The sequence below is a fragment of the Panthera uncia genome, chromosome B4 (assembly GCF_023721935.1).
Source record: "Panthera uncia isolate 11264 chromosome B4, Puncia_PCG_1.0, whole genome shotgun sequence".
In the NCBI taxonomy this organism is placed as follows: domain Eukaryota; kingdom Metazoa; phylum Chordata; class Mammalia; order Carnivora; family Felidae; genus Panthera; species Panthera uncia.
In genome coordinates this window covers 124,768,782-124,784,924 of record NC_064809.1, presented here as the reverse complement: position 1 = coordinate 124,784,924, position 16,143 = coordinate 124,768,782, and the positions used below count along the sequence as shown (strand labels likewise).

At 46.8% G+C, this 16,143-nt stretch overlaps 1 protein-coding gene across 1 annotated transcript in view; it reads left to right on the top strand.

The window, feature by feature from the left end:
* LARGE1 (LARGE xylosyl- and glucuronyltransferase 1) overlaps positions 1 to 16,143 on the top strand; it is a 538,562-nt gene that overhangs the window by 415,570 nt on the left and 106,849 nt on the right. Inside the window, exon 7 of the mRNA XM_049627511.1 lies at positions 4,862 to 4,966. Coding sequence (XP_049483468.1) covers positions 4,862 to 4,966 — 105 coding nt within the window. The remainder of the gene's footprint in view (positions 1 to 4,861; positions 4,967 to 16,143) is intronic.

The following is a 16,143-nucleotide window of genomic DNA, read 5'->3' as shown; positions in this document are numbered from 1 at the left end:
TTCGACCCTCGCCTTCGACTGTCAGGGACAGAGTTTCCAGACCTGGATCACTAATTCTCAAACGTTAATGTCCTTTCCAATTACCTGGTTTTTTTTTAAATGCAGATGACCAGACCCAGTGACCAGAATTCTTATTTAGAATTGAGGCATGAGAGAATTAATAGATGACGTGAACCCCACCTTCCCAGACACTGAGCCAATTTAAGGGTAAAAGAGAGCAAAATGTCACCTTTTTAGTGCAAGTTAAATTGGAGGGCTTACTGTGGATGTTTGTCATATCAACACTCTGAGTTGGAATTGTGCCCCCCCACCCCGTCCCAAGAAGCGTGGGGCAACCGTGGCCTCGTGGAAAGGGGCCTGCCCCAGGAAAGGACAGGGTTAAGGTGACCCTCTGTCAGAGAAGGGATGGAGGAGGGGTTAAGCAATGTAGGCTTGTTTCTCTGAAGCTCACCAGCCAGGTAAGTCCTCCTGTGTACAAAGAGGAAACAAAGGGTTGGGGCTAGCAGCCAGGAAATTCCTCCTTCTAGAAACCAGAGAGGCAGGGGGAAGCTGCCTCTGGGTCAAAATTAATGTCTAGGTTGACGCCCAGGAACCTGCAGTTAATAAGAACCTCAGAAGCACTCAGTTCTCAGACCACAGTTAGATAAAGTCCTAGAAAGACCTAACTGTTGTGCTAGATTGACCTTCAAAGAAAAGCTTGTGGATGGGCTTGCTCTCTTCCAGAAGCTTCCAGGGGAGCTTGGATGATCTGTGAAAATAGTTATGACTTACAGAGTGCTTAATAGGTTTCAGGCCCTATGCTTAACCCTTAACACACATGAAGTCATTCAGACATGTGTAGACACAACAGCCCTAATGGTTAGAGACGGAGGCCAAGAGAGGTCAAGTAATTTTCTCAAGGCTACACAGCTGGAAAGGGGCAGGGGCAGGGCCAGGAATTGGGATCAGGCAGTGGGACCTGAGGTTTCCACTCTTTACCTCTAGCTACCCTGCTGCATGGTTCCCTGTGGATGGACAACAGACCTCTGCAGGATAGGACACATCAGACAGTCCAAGGTACTCACAAGCCCATTTGCAAAGCCCAGCTGCCCTTTTTTTTCTTTTTAATTTTTTAAGATGTTTTATTATTTTTTTAATGTTTATTTATTTTTGAGAGAGAGAGAGAGAGAGAGCATGTAAGCAGGGGAGGGGCAGAGAGAGAGGGAGACAGAGAATCTGAAGCAGGCTCCAGGTTCCAAGCCGTCAACACACAGCCCAACATGGGGCTTGAACCCATGAACCATGAGATCATGACCTGAGCTGACGTCAGCCACTTAACCGACTGAGCCACCCAGTCACCCCATTGTTCTATTTTATTTTTGAGAGAGAGACAGAGACAGAGTGCGAGCTGGGGAGGGGCAGAAAGAGGAGGAGACACAGAATCTGAAGCAGGCTCCAGGCTCCAGGCTGTGAGCACAGAGCCTGACGTGGGGCTTGAACTTCCAAACTGTGAGATCATGACCTGAGCTGAAGTTGGACACTTAACCGACTGAGCCACCCAGGCTCCCCAACCCAGCTACCCTTTTAATCCCTGACAGAGCAGCTAATGAATCCATCTGAAAAAGCAAAATGAAATCTTAGTAGCTATTTATTATTTTGCATTTTGTCAACCAGCGGATGTTAAAATTATAGCTATCGTGTTCCTAATTAAGGATTTTTTAACCTTATAGAGGGCTGGCATGTGTAAAGGAGTCGTATGCAACCATCATGAGAAATGCAGCCCAGGTGCAAATTGAGAGGGGAGTTTGGATAACATTAACTTAGGTTAATCATGTATGTCACTCCTTCTCTGGAGATCAAGACCTTGGGTTCGAGCCTTGGGCAGAGCAACTAACATAAACATGCTTTCAGGTGGTGCCACCCCACCTTTGCAGTTTTCCATGCAGGTGAGGAAGATGCCAGATTTGCCAGAGAATGTGTTGGTGAGTAGGGGGAGGGCAAAATGCTTTGCAGCTTCAGAAGTGTGGGGGTACTAATACACTAACATTGCGGGTCTTCCAGTTGGGAGAGGTTTATCCACCAGACGTCATTGATTTAGCATATTTATTAGCACCTGTTAGTGTGTTGGATACCACCCAGTCCTTGCCCTGGGACTAATGTAGGTGGATATTTACAAATGAGGTGTGGGTGTACCTGCGTATCACCCACTCTGTCCTTTACAGGGCGTAAGTCGGCTATGCAAAACATGCCAGGAGGAAGTGCTAAATAGAGCTGTCTCCCATCTCATGGGAGCGAAGGTAGAGTGACCATTCAGACTTAGAGGTGTTCATAGGTGGCTTCATGCTAGATGAACGGGAAGGGTTGACGGGCAGGGGTTGTCTGGGGGTCAGTGCAGTTCCCGTCAAACAAGAGCCAAATGAGCAATAGCCAGAGGTGAGAATGTAAACAATAAAACTGTACATTTTTATTTGTCAGGAATGAAGTGTGGTTAAATAGAGAAAACTTCTGGGGTGCTTGGGTGGCTCAGTTGGTTAAGCAGCCAACTCTTGATTTCAGCTCAGGTCACGATCTCATGGTTCATGAGATCGAGCCCCGCATCGGGCTCTGCACTGACAGCACAGATTCTCTGACCCTTCTTGCTCACCCACACGCACATGTACTCTCTCTTTCAAAATAAATAAACTTAAAAAAAAGGAGAGAAAGCTTCTGAAGAAGTAGATTGAGGCAGAACACAGTTCATGGAATGCCAGAGTATGTGATTTGGACTTTGAAGGTGCTGAAGATGAGCATATCTGAACTTAGGTGGCTACCCTAAAAGTCAGTGAACGATCATTCCCCTGTTGTCATTTTTGAGCATGTGACAGACACCGTGTTCATTATACTGAACCCGGGGTCATTAGTAATTATGAACCGGATCCCTCAAGGACTCTGTAGCCCCCCTGCACCCCAACCTCTGTGAGAGGTTATCACGTGGACTCTGTAAGGAGGTCACAGCATCGGGATGCGGCACACATCTTTCTCAGCTGAGGACAACCTGCTTTTCAGATCTCATTGTTTTGCACAAACATCCCAAGCTCGTTGCATGTAGAATTGATTGGCTCTTCCACTTCTTGAATTGTTGATGTGTTTTTCCGAGGGATTCTACAAGTTTGGGATGTGATCATATACAATGACAAAGTGGGTGGTAGTATTTTTCCCATGCCTCTAATTTATGTATTTGTGCCGGGGTGATGATTTAGATAGGAGCTCGATAAATTGATCAAATAAATTACGCCGAGCCCACACACCATCATTTCAGGGAGCTGCCATCACACCAGGGAGGTTCTATATCATGCAGCATGCTGTTCTGGGAGAAATGTCGTGTTTTTCTTAACATGCTGCCAGGCTTTCATTTGGTCAGAAAGGTCTTTATTTCTCAGATTGGCCAATAATATCAAGATTTTAGCCCCAGAAGGCATCACTTAGCTCTGGAAGACCATGATTATTAGTCATGTGACCCTTAGCAAGCTATTTAAAATATCCAAGCGTCAGTTTCTTTTTCCATAACAAGGGTTTTTCATTCTTCCCACAAATGCTTGTTGTAAAGGCAAACGAGATGGAATTGAGACGGTGGAAGGAGTGTGCGTGTCGCACAAGTATTAAATTATGTGCTGGCTCCACCACTACCTGTGCACATCATGATCCTGGTGAACTTCAGTTTCCTGGTGTGTAAATAGTTGACGGTTAAATCCAAGGGAATGAATACCTTCTGCAAGTAGATGATGGACTTGTCTCGTGGAAGATGGGTGGGTCTGATGCCTTGCTTGCCCTCCATAGAAGGCCTGGACTCCCAGGAACATTATGTTCTAAGAAATCAAGAGAAGTGACTGACTCCCCTAAGGTGCTGAGAAACTAGTCTAAGAGGCCTGGCTCAGCCGTGCTGTTGGTCCCAGTACAGCAGACACAGGCCAACGTCAGAGCTGAGTGCTGGGGACAGAGAAGCAATTGCTCCTCTAGAAAGCACTCCTGCACTGACATGACACAGTGGCTTGGGGACTCATGATGAAATGGACGTGAGGGTGAAAACACTGTGGGGAGGTGGCCAAAAGGGGGCTCTTCTCTATGGGCTTCCATCTCCTTCACCAAGGGACATTTCTTCCCTCCAATGGGGGCAGATGATCTCAGCTGATGCCCAGACAGCCAGTGAACTCATGTACAGTGGGGAATAGTAGAGCTGGAACACGAGGTGTGTCCATAAATATGTGTTGCATGAGTTAAGGGATGGATGGTCAGCTGGTCAGCTGGATGGTCGGCTGGTTGGTTGGTTGGTTGGTTGGTTTGGGATTCCGGTATTATCACAGAGTAACTGGGTGACCTTGGGCAAGTTAATTATCTGCTCCTTAGTTTCTTCTCTATAAAATGGGGGTAATAAAAATGGCGGGGCAAGGGGTACCTGGGTGGCTTAGTCGTTTAAGCATCCGACTCTTGATTTTGGCTTAGGTCATCATCTTGTGGTTTGTGAGATCAAGCCCCAAGTCAGGCTCTGTGCTGACAGCTCAGATCCTGCTTGGGATTCTCTCTCTCCCTCTCTCTCTGCTCCTCCCCCATGCACACATGCTCGCCTGCTCTCTCTCTCTCTGCCCCTCCCCCATGCACGCATGCTCGCTCACTCTCTCTCTCCCCCTCTCTCTCTCTCAAAATGACTAAATAAACTTAAAAAAAATGGCAGGGCTGCCAAAGTTTGAAAATTAAATACACTAATACAAGTTAAGCACTTAGATCAGGGCCTGACACTTAATAAAAACTACAATAAGATTTGCCATTACTATATCTCCTATTCAATACTTACTGTTCCGTGTGGCTTGGCTTCTTTTAAGACCTTTGCTTTCTCTGTACTTTACAGGTCAGCAGGTCCTGGGCTTGGTAGAGAACCAGAGTGACTGGTACCTTGGAAACCTGTGGAAAAATCACCGTCCTTGGCCTGCCCTTGGAAGGGGCTACAACACAGGTAAATCGTGAGGGTGGTACATGGTGGGGGTTTCAGAAGGTGACGTGAGGGTTCAGTGTGCCTTCCTCTGAGGGAGGAGGCAGGCAAAGGATAGGAGGAGACCACTTGGTTGCCTGAATTCTGCAGTGGATGGTACCTACACAGCTGACCTTCGGTTCTTTCTTAGAGCCACAACTATAGTCAGCTCGGCTGTCAGACTTTGGCTGTTAGTTGCAACCTCAGCAAAAAGCCTCCCTCCTGACTCACCTTCAGATCTAGATCCCATTGGACTTTTTTAGAAGTATGACCTCTAGGTCCCTTGGCTCCGTTGATACAAAGATCGTTCCACAGTGACAAAGAACCCGACATTCAGCTTCTTACCACGACAAAAATTTACTTTCCTCCCATTCCATGTCCGTGTGAGGCCTGCTGGATCTTGCTCACCGTAGGCATTCCAGATTCATCTGGATTCATCCTTCCCGGTATAGGGAGGAAAGTAGCAGATGTCCTATTGATTCTGAAAGTTTCTGGTCAGAAGTGACATAATTTCTGCTAATAGTTCATTGGCTAATGGTATCTTCATTCATTCATTCTGTGTTCAACAGCTATGTATAGAGTGCCTGGTGTGGACTAGACCCTAGACCCCGTGCCAGGTAGGCCAGATAACTCCCATGACCTCACAGAGTGTATCAATAAGAGACTAGAGCGACATCCCTCTCCTTAAGCTCAGGACTGCCAATGTCTATTGTTGCAGTGCTTCTGGATCCTTCTACCCTTTCTCCTTTATCTTCTATTGCCACCCCTTTGGAACCTTGCTCTTGAAGGATGTAGATGTGTGGTCTGTGTCAAGATCAAAACTTGGAGCTCAGGGGGCAGTAGGTTTGGTGAGGCCCAGAAGGACTGGGACCTGGCATCTGAGACCAGGTGGACTGGGGTGGGGCGGGTGTCAGGGGATGGCGCCACCTAAAAGGTCCTGGGGGCTAAAAGTCAACTCTGAGAGCTGAGGGTCAGGTGCAAATGCAGGGGCCCCAGAGGCCAAAGAAAAATGGATGACAGTCAAGCTTCCAGAGGTGAGAGTTCAGAGATGGTGTCAAAGCTAGCGGAAGACAAGGAAAGGAAGTGTCAGAGTCCATGTCCAGAGGTGCCAGTTAGGGAGTCCTGTAAGGCTGTCCTTTGAGATGGGGGTCGGGGGCCGTCCTTAGCTGACATTTCGCAGAACATCCAGGCATGCCTCCCTCTATGGAATTTTTTCCTGTGATACCTTCCAGGCATTACAGCCTTCTTTGCAGGTTGCAGCTGAGGAATTTTAACAGGCCTTTCACGCACCTCCTGGAGGCTCCCCTGCTGCGCTGGGCATTAACCCTTGAGTTGCTGGATGGTGAGGATGTCTGAGGAATCCCTGAGAGGGGCCAGGCTGGGGGAGGGAGGCAGAAGGGCTCTGAGCACCAGCTCTCCCTCAGCTGGTGTAGAAGTATTTTCATAATGGCTAAGGCAACATCTCTGGTCTCGGCATACCAGCTGAGTATGTACCGGGTGCTTTCTAGAAGTTGCTCTGATTCAATCCTTACACTAACCCCACCAGGCAGGCGCTATTCTTATCTCTATTTTATACCCAGGAAACTCACACTGAGAGGGGTTGAGGCTCTAGTCTGAGCATTAAGGAGGCTGCCTTGTTGACTATTGACCTTCCTAGGTTGAACTTCACTGGCTTCAAGATCAAGAATACTATACATTGTGGAATTCTGGACTCTTGTCTTTCAACCATCTGGAGACGAGCCTAGAATTTTGCCTCATAAGCCTCCAGGATGTTTCTGGAGCAGAAGAGTCTGCTCTGAAATGTGGCACTCTGTTTCTTCTCCAAGCAAACCTTCCCAGAGGGCTTTCCCAGTGTATTTGAGGCTAGACCCTTTAGGAACCCACTGTGGGGCCAATCATATGCCTTCCTCCCACCCTGCCCCATTCTTTCCTTTGATAAATGAATTATCATCTGATGTTGATATTTTGTAAAATCCTGAATTCCAGTACATTCACTCCGGCTCTCAGGAAGCCCGAGACACCCATGTCTGTTGGGTCGGATAAGGGAGATTTCAGGTAAACCCTGGTATCTGTCTTCCACAACACAGAATAATAGTGTCACACAGAGATATATACTGCAGTGGTCTCGAGGACACAGCATCAGGGTCGTGGTTATCTGTGTCAAACAAAAACCACAGGTCATCAATCTGGGTTTGCAGGGAGGAGAAGAATGTGGCACACTGGGGAATTTATTATGACAAAAATGACACATCCCGTCCTGCCTCTCCCAGTTTGCCTCAGTGTGAGGTCAGGAGACATACAAGTCTCTAAACCACCTCCAGCTCCTCCTTGATATGCCAAGGCAGTGAGTTACTTTCCCACTTGCTGCTGCTTAAAGGGCAGAGCAGATGAGGAAAACCCTGTTAGAAGTGATGTGTCCATTTAAATAAGCCAGTGACACCGAGTGATCATTATAAAAGGATTTATGCGACATCAGAATGCATTGGCTTTCATGATGGGGATTTGTTATTTTAAGACTAGGAATTGTACCACACATCAGTGGATGAGTCATGAAGCACTTAGATTCTCGTGGAAATTGAGGACTCTGCTGGGAGGGAGCCCGCTGCCCTAAATCCTAACGGAAAGCAGGCCTCCAAAAGGGGTATCTCCAACAAAGCCCCGCGTTGAGACCTCTGCTTTGTCTTGGCAAACTCTGGCAGATCCATGTTGGAATCGTGATTCAGCCACTAAGTGCCCATGTAGGCTTGGGCAAGTTAGTTCACCTCCCTGAAACTTAATTAATTCTTTCCCCTGTAAAATAGGATCATAGTACCTAGTATGGGGGGATTAACAAGGTAACTAGTTCAAAAGCCTAGCCCGGTGTCTCGCACAAAACAAGTGCTCAGTAAATCTTAGTTTGTGCTCCCTTGGATTTTCTGTCACTTGTCCTATAGGGGAATGGAACCCGTCCTCTGCTTTTAAACTGGTGGTTATGTGACATTTGTTAAGGTCTTCAAAGCCCTCTCAGGTCAGAAAAAAAAACCTGAGATTTTCGCTCTTCCCTAAATACAGTGCAGCCACCTAGCACTTTTTCTCCTGTTTCTCTACTATCTGGAAAAAGTTACCTTTTCATATCATTTTAGAAAAAGAGATGCTTTTACTTCATAGACCAGCTTCCTAACTGTGTTTTACTTTAAAAATGCTCGGGGGTGGGGGGGAAGCATAGGCTGTTTGAGTTGAAAATCTGTCTTCAAGAGATAACTTTATCGCTTTCCAACATGGTTCCTTTTGGAAAGCTACTCAAGCTCTCTGAGCCTTGGGTTTGTTTCTGGGAACGGAGAATGAATAAGCCCACCCAGAGCCCATTGTGAGGCTCTGTTGTGGTAGTGTAGCTACAAGGGCCTGGTGAACCGAAATGCATTAGGAGTTGGTTGTAGTTTTTATATCTCCTCCGGACCACAGCCTAGCTGAGTAACTGTTTTCCAGTCATTTAGATTTGTCCACATTTATCAAGTTCAGCTGCATTCACCAGGCATCAGACCAGACACTTTACTATGCACTATCTTCATTAATTCCTAGAATCGTCTTGTGCGGTAGACATTCCCCTGAAAATAGCCAGCCAGCTTCCTCCTTCCTTTTGTTTCTCCTTCCCAGTCTGCTTGCACAAAGCCCACAGGGCCTAAATGATTAGAGCAGATCTGTTCGCCATCTCCCACATCCTCCCCTCCCTTCTTACCAGAGCTGTTTACAACTTAATTCCATCTTCACAGAACTGCTGAGCCACAGCAGCTGTGGACGACCAGGCCGACCCCAGCACAGTGCCTTTGCCATGAGCACTCCGGTGGAATTAAAGGGCACCTCCCACATCCTTGCTTCGAGATGGGTTCATTCCCGACCACTCTGTCCATTCATCATCTAGGTGCGAGAAGCTGTCATTCACCCAGCATTCAGCTGTCTGCAGGACTTTTTTTTTTTTTCTTTCCTTAAATAAGATTATGACAGGCTCATTAAGATTCAGCCCACTTCAGTTCCTACGCTGACGGCGAATATCTTAAAAACAAACACCAGCAAAGAAGAGAAGGAGAAAGAAAGCTACAAGTAGCAGGTGACCGGAGAATGGGGTGAGGGAAGTCAGGCTGGTAGAAAGGAGATGCTTGACAGAGAGGTTTGTTTGTGGACGATCCCAAAGGTTACTCCAGGACAAGGTGCGTCCTCCCCGAGACGAGGTTGTTAACCAGAGGATGTGCTTTAAGAAACAATTTAAAAATAAAATGTATCCCAATTCCTTTCAGTCTCCAAAGTAGGCCAGAGACAGGCAGATGGAGACCTGGCTCTCCAGGGAGGGAGGAGGAATTTCTCTAGGAATCCTCATCCACAGAACAATCGAATGGGGACATTCAAGGGTGGACTCAGCTCTGAGGCTAGAGCACAGTAAGAGGTACAAGTGGAAGGTGGAGGCCTGGCAAAGCCAGGTGCCACGGTGATTCCAGGGCAGGGATTCAAAAGGAGCCAATGTTTGGCCACTTGCCAAAGAACTCCTAAACAATTAGCTTTCGAGGGCCGCCCAGAGCGTGGGATGTCCGCTGACCCTTTGCTCTGCCCCTGACCTCCAGTCTTCTGCAGCCCAAGGCAAGTCCTTTCATTTCTCAGAGCCCTCCTTGTCTCTTGGCTCAAGAGCTAAGAACTGTTTATGCTCTGAAGGAATATTAGTATTGGATGATTTGTCTGCAATAATTGCTTTCAGAGAAACTAGCTTTAAATGTAGTTCATTCAACACATGCTACTGAATTCCTATATTCAGGGTAGAAAAAGATTTGTAAACAAAAAAAAATGAGTGCTACCAAGAACTTTCCTTTAAGAAGATTGTGGTTTAGTGGAGGAAAGTTTGCATATCCAGAGACTTAGGGTGACTTGAGCCCCTAGGATGATTGAGATTCAGAGTTGAATGCTGACCTCGTAATAAACCTCAACCAGCATTTTCTAGACTAATTCCAGAAGGCATTGCAGGAGATGTTGATACATCTTTAGAAACTATGGACAGATAAGGTTGAGAAATCTGTACACTAGATCCTTCCCTTAGAGATTCAAATTGAGTATTGGTATATTCGAGATCCTGGAAAGTCAAAAGTAAGGGAGGCTTTTCAGCCCAGCGGATTTTTCACTCTTACTTGATCCTAGGGCTATGGAAAGAAGTTTGGAAAAAAACTACTTCTACACTAATTCTGGGGACAGGGATTATGACTTTTTGAGCTCTGTATCCCAAGCTCGTGGCACAGAAGAGTTTAAATAGAGTTTGTAGAATAAGCCCATAGAAAGATGCTTGCCATTCGAAGCATGGTTCACTCAGTAGACATGTCTAGTCTATTCTGTACTGTATTTTCTGATCCATCTCTGTACTGTAAGGATGTAGACGTGCTCTTACTGCACCTTCTTAGTCAACATCTTCGGTGTCATTGCATGTCTGAAGCCAGTTGCCAGCTCTCCAAAACCTCCTTCCCATAGGAAGGAATTCTATGTGAGATAGCTTCTAGATCTTCCACCATCCTGTTGGGTTGGCCATTTTGGGTAGCTCCAACTTCTCTCTGTGAGGGCGACACACTGATCTGAATGATACGTTCTGAATGTTATCAAACTGTCAGAGGTTCACGCCTCCACCTGGACATTTCTGTCCACTCTTCTGAATCATTTAGAATGTCTGCTTAAAAATGTCAGCTTTCAGGCTCTAAACCACATAAAGTGAATCTGAATCTCTGGAGGTGAGGCCAAGTAACTGTGCTTCGAAGCGTGCTCCCTACGTGATTCTGATGCATGCTAAAATTTGAGAGACAGCCTCCTGGTACACACTTTTATTGCCATTTGCACATCAAGCTCACATTGAACTTGAGTTCAACTGAGAAGCTCCATGAGTGACTGTTGAGCCAAAGGTTCCCCATTCTGTACTTCTGTACTAGATTTACTGACCCCAAAGCACAGACTTTATATTTATCTCTAGTTGAGTTTTATCTGATTTAGACCCATCTTTGTCTCATTTTATTTGACTTCATTTTAGTCCTCAACTTAGGGTCATCCACAAAAATAATGGAAATAATGAAAATGCCTTCTGTTCATTCAGCCAGTGGCCTTGCCTCATTTTTGTAACAAATGTTTTGAAGGCTTTTTTTACAATCCTGGAATAAAATTCAAAGGTTACCTATATTACACTGTCTACAAATACAATTTCAAAAAAAAAAATCGATATAGTGACCTGGCTATATAATTTACAGAAGAAATAAAAGGAAATTAATTTACTATAAAATAATATTGACTTCACATGTAATTGCTCAGGCTTGGCTCCAGTGGAACCAGGACCTGATGGAATAGTCAGATGCTTCTGTGCCTGTGTTCAGGGTACAGCCATCTTCAGTGTGATGCTGACAGTGTTGAACATCACCAATGGGGCACTGGCAATCCAGATTCCACGAGTGGCGTTTGTGATCTGTGAGATGTTTTCCCAAAGTGGTAACCATCTCTTGGCAAATTATCAGGTAGCAGGAAGTATCCTCCTCCCTCGATTTGCACTCCAAATTCATTGTGTATTATTAAAACCATTGAAAAAACATCACTTAGTTCTGTTTCTGTAAGGAGATGAGTTTCAGGCTCAGATAGTTAGATTGCCTAAACGCAAATGTCCAGGGGGACCCATGGGATGCAGGAATAGTCTTCATTGTGGTAGCCTTTCCTGGGAAGAAGAGGCATTGCCCCCATGGAGAGCCATGAGTTCAAGGCACTGCAGCTGTTCAACAGATGGACCCAAGTGCAAAGCCGTGACCTGCTTGTGATCTCCCTCAAGGTTAGCATCAATGAATAAGATAATATGCTCCCCTCTCAGAGGGAAATTCACTCAGCTAGAAGTCTGTGTAGCAATACTGCCGCCAGCTACTTCTCTGCATTTATGCTTCTTCTAAGGCTCAGTGAAGTTGCCCAAAGCTTGTTCACTTCATTTCCTGAACCAGAATCTCCTTTGGCCTTAGTTGTTCTTCTTCTTTTTTTTAGTTTATTTATTTTGAGAAAGAGAGAATGCACAAGCAGGGGAAGGGAAGAGAGAGAGTGAGAGAGAATCCCAAGCAGGCTCCACCTGTTAGCACAGAGTCCAATGCAGGGCTCAGTCTCACGAACCAGGAGATCATGACCTGAGCCGAAATCCAGAGTTGGTTGCTCAACCGACTGAGCCACCCAGGTGACCCTCCGTTTTCCTTTTAAAACACAGTATTACTTGTGGAAGTGAACAGTTGTGGGTTCAACTCATGGCTCCATCTGGTTCTGGCTCCATGATATCCGGGCATCTAATAGTCTTTATCATATCAGGACTTGAAGCATTCTCACCTCACAGGGTTGCTTAGAGGACAAAATTAGATAATATTTATAAAGTGCTTGGGACGATCTCTGGATCAGTCAGTGTCAGATATTAGTACTTTCTTTTTATATTTGAGGTTCCCCGGGGCTCCTCGGTGGCTCAGTTGGTTAACTGTCTGACTCTTGATTTCAGCTCAGGTCATGATCTCACAGTTCAATGAGATTGAGCCTCTGTGCTGTCAGTGCAGAGCCTGCTTGGAGCTCTCTGTCTCCCTCTCTCTCTGCCCCACTCATGTTGGCTCACCCTCTCTCAAAATAAAGAAATAAACTTTAAAAAAATGTTATGAGGTTCCCATAGAGGGAAAACAGTTGTGGCTCTTGAACATGGTTTGATAGTCACCCTATCGTTAGTCCATTGAAGAGGTCTGGGCCTGAGCACTCCCTCCCCAGCACCAGCCATCCATGTGTTCAGTCTTTCGCTGGACACATAATCCTCACGCACCCAGCATGTGCGACTTGCCAGGTGCCTTTCTAGGCTCAGGGGATGCTACAGACAGAGCAAAAAGGAGCTGTGTTTGTGGGAGGTCCCTTATTGTAGGAGAGAAGCAATCCCCCTCTTGTATCCTGTGATGCCCTGGTGTCAGGCGCTCCTGAACTCACTCAGCTGCAACCACTCTGCCTTCCCTGCCATTCCTCAAACACACCTGTTTGAACCTGGGGGGGCCTCTCCAGCTCCAGAGAGCAGCCTCACTCCACTGCCTTTCCCTGCCTTACTCTCCTCGGTCGTGGTAATTGCCATCTGACCTACGATAATTTCCCTCATTTTCTTTTTAATTTTCTGTCTCTTTCCATGAGGATTTAAGTTCCTCAAGGGTAGTAATTTCTGTCTATTAATTTCCCTGCTTTATCTCCTGTCCCTAGAATCACGCCTGGCATATATTAGGCATTGAGTAAGTATTTGTTGTTGAATGAAATTAATAACTTTGGAAGATGGTAAGTGTTTTGGAGACAGTAGCACAGAGCAGCGGTCATCAGTGGGAATTGGTGGGGAAATCTGGCTCCTGGGGGACATTGGCACTGTTCAGAGATGTATTTGGTTGTCACAGTGAGGGAGATACTTCTGGCATTTAGTGGGTAGAGGCCAGGGATGCAGCCAACCCAACAATGCACGGAAGGTCCCCTATAAAAATATGCCCGGCATAAAATGTTTACGCTTCTGAGTTTGAGAAAACCCTGATGTAATATGATGTGCTGAGAAGCATAGGAGGGAATTGGATTCTTCTGGAAAGAGCCATTTCTTTAGGGAAGGGCTCTCTGGGAGGATGGCAGTTGAGCAGCAGACCTGAAAGGAAGGAAGTTGGCAGCCATGCTGGGTTCTGCAACAGCATTCCAGAGAGAACGGCCAACACAGCAGAGGCCCCCAGCAGGAGTAGACCTGGATGTGTATGTTCTTCTCATGGTCACACCCCACACCCCCTGGCCACAGGTGTCAAGCATACCTTCACCAAGCTACGGAGGATTAACCCATCTCTGGGCCATTCCTTACCTGCAGTGTCCAAGCCCTCCTCTAGAAATCTAGGGATGCTCAAAGCCGGGTCTTCAAGTATGCAGATTCAGAATGCCGCCAGATTCTGCCCTGCAGGCCCTGGGAGCTCTGACTCACGTTAACACACATTGGAGCCTTGCATCTGGTCCTGTTCTCCTGCTTTGGTCTAGGGTTTGTAAAGGTCACCACTAGCCCAGAGAGAATCGTGGCAAAGTGTAGCATCATTGGAAGGGGGTCATTCTGGGCCGGTCCTGGCTACTTCTCCAAGAACATGGCCCCTCCTCTTCCCTGCACATTCCTGTTTGGCCACACTGGCCTCCTGGCTGTCACCCAAATGCATTCTCACCCCTAAGCCTGAACCCTCTGCCTGGACTGCTCTTTCCATTACTACCTTCAGTGCTCTGCTCAGACAGCCTCTCCTCAAGGTGGGCTTACCTGGCCTGCTTCTCCCAGGGAACACTCCCCATCCCTCACCCTGGTTTCTTTTGCTTCATTGTGCTTTTCATCAGTGTTATAAAAGACACATTTTTTATTATTCAGCTGCTGCCTGTTGTAGGCAGATGGGCCCCCGAAAAATGCCCATGCCCTAATCTTTGGAATCTGTGATTCTGTTACGTTACATGGCAAAAGAGACTTTGCAGTGGTAATTACAGACCTTAAAATGGAGAGATTATCCTGGATTATCCGATGTGCCCAAAAATCTAATCATAGGAGCCCTTGAAAGCAGAAAGCTTCTTCCACCTGACAACAGGACAGATGTTACAGAAGGGAAGCCAGAGAGACTGGGAGCGTGGGGAAGAGTTCTCATGCCACCCTGGTGGACAGTGTGTGACAAGGAGAGCAGGTAGCCTTCAGGAGCTAATGCATGCAAGGAAGAGGGGAGCATAGTTCTACAACCACAGGGAACCGAATTCTGCAAACAACCTGATGAGTTTGTGAGTAGATTTTCCCCTAGAACCTCCAGTTAAGATCCCAGCCTGGCTGACACCTTGATTTTGGCCTTGTGAGACTAAGTGGAGAACCCAGCCCCACCCCTAGGCTTCCGACCTACACAGCTACAAGATAATGAATGTGTGGGTTTTAAGCTGTTAAAGTAATTTGTTATGGCAGCAACAGGAGCCTTGTATCCCTGTCTTTCCCCACAAGAAAGCAAGGTCCTTGAGGGGTGAGAATCTTATTTTGTTTGCTCCCATGTCCCCATCCAGAACAGGGAAAGTTCTCAGATATTTGTCGAAAGAATAAATGCATTCCAGCTTCCATCAATCCTGCCTTTCTGGACATGGAAGACAACTTGGAAAGTCACTGGTGGGAAACCATCTATGTCCCCGTGTCTTACAGGATGTGCCCATTCGATAGGCATGCACAGCAGGTCACAGGTGCCTGGCATCAGGCCCTACACTAGGAGTAGAAATTAAAGTCACGTGTGGTCTCTGCTTGCACCCCCATTTCCCCTCCCCCCACATGGTCACGTTAGATTTAAAGTAGGAAGTTAAGGACAAATACAATGCAGTTGGGTGCTGTGATGGAGGGGTGTGCCCACAGTCCCTGCTTGCATGCATTGAGAAGTGTCAGCCAAGAGGACTGGAGGTGGGGATGGGGGTGGGGGTGGACATTCCAGGTCAATAGAGCAGCAAGCTCCCCCACCCCCCAACTTTGCCCCTTGCCCAGGCTAGGAGATGTAGAATTTCTTAGCACAGAAACCAAACAGCCCATGGTTTGGGCTTTTAGTTTAGTCCAAGATGTGACTTGTAGAGTATGTGCCCAGCATGTGGGGAGTGGTGAAGAGCCCAAGTTCTGGCTCCTTCAGTGGCCTTACAGCAACCATACAGTGGTCACTTAGGCACATCCCTTCACCTTTTTGGGTTTGTTTTTTTTTTTTTTTTTTTTTTTGCCTTTCTTGTAAAATGGGAGTGTCGGTACAGACTCAGAGGATTGCTGGAAAGTGTAAGTGAATGGAAAATGCCTGGCAACAGTAAGCATTCAATAAATGGTAGCTAAGACTCCTGGCATAAGAGTACAGAGCACAGTGGTAGGCCAAGAGGCTGGGAACTTAGGTAGGGCCAATGTCTGAATGCTAAAGGGCCCATCCAGCTTCACCGGACAGGCTGGAAGGTTTTTAAACAATGCACAGCTTCACTCTTGGCCCTAGGGAGAAACTGTCCTCACCCAGCACTCTCTTCCCTTTTCACGGTCTCCATTTAAGTCTTGTCTCTGAGCCAGGTTCTCATCTGAGCGCTGGGGTTACAGCCTGTGCAGACACTTTGCTAAAGCGCCCATCAGCAGGCCCAGGGCACTTAACCCACCA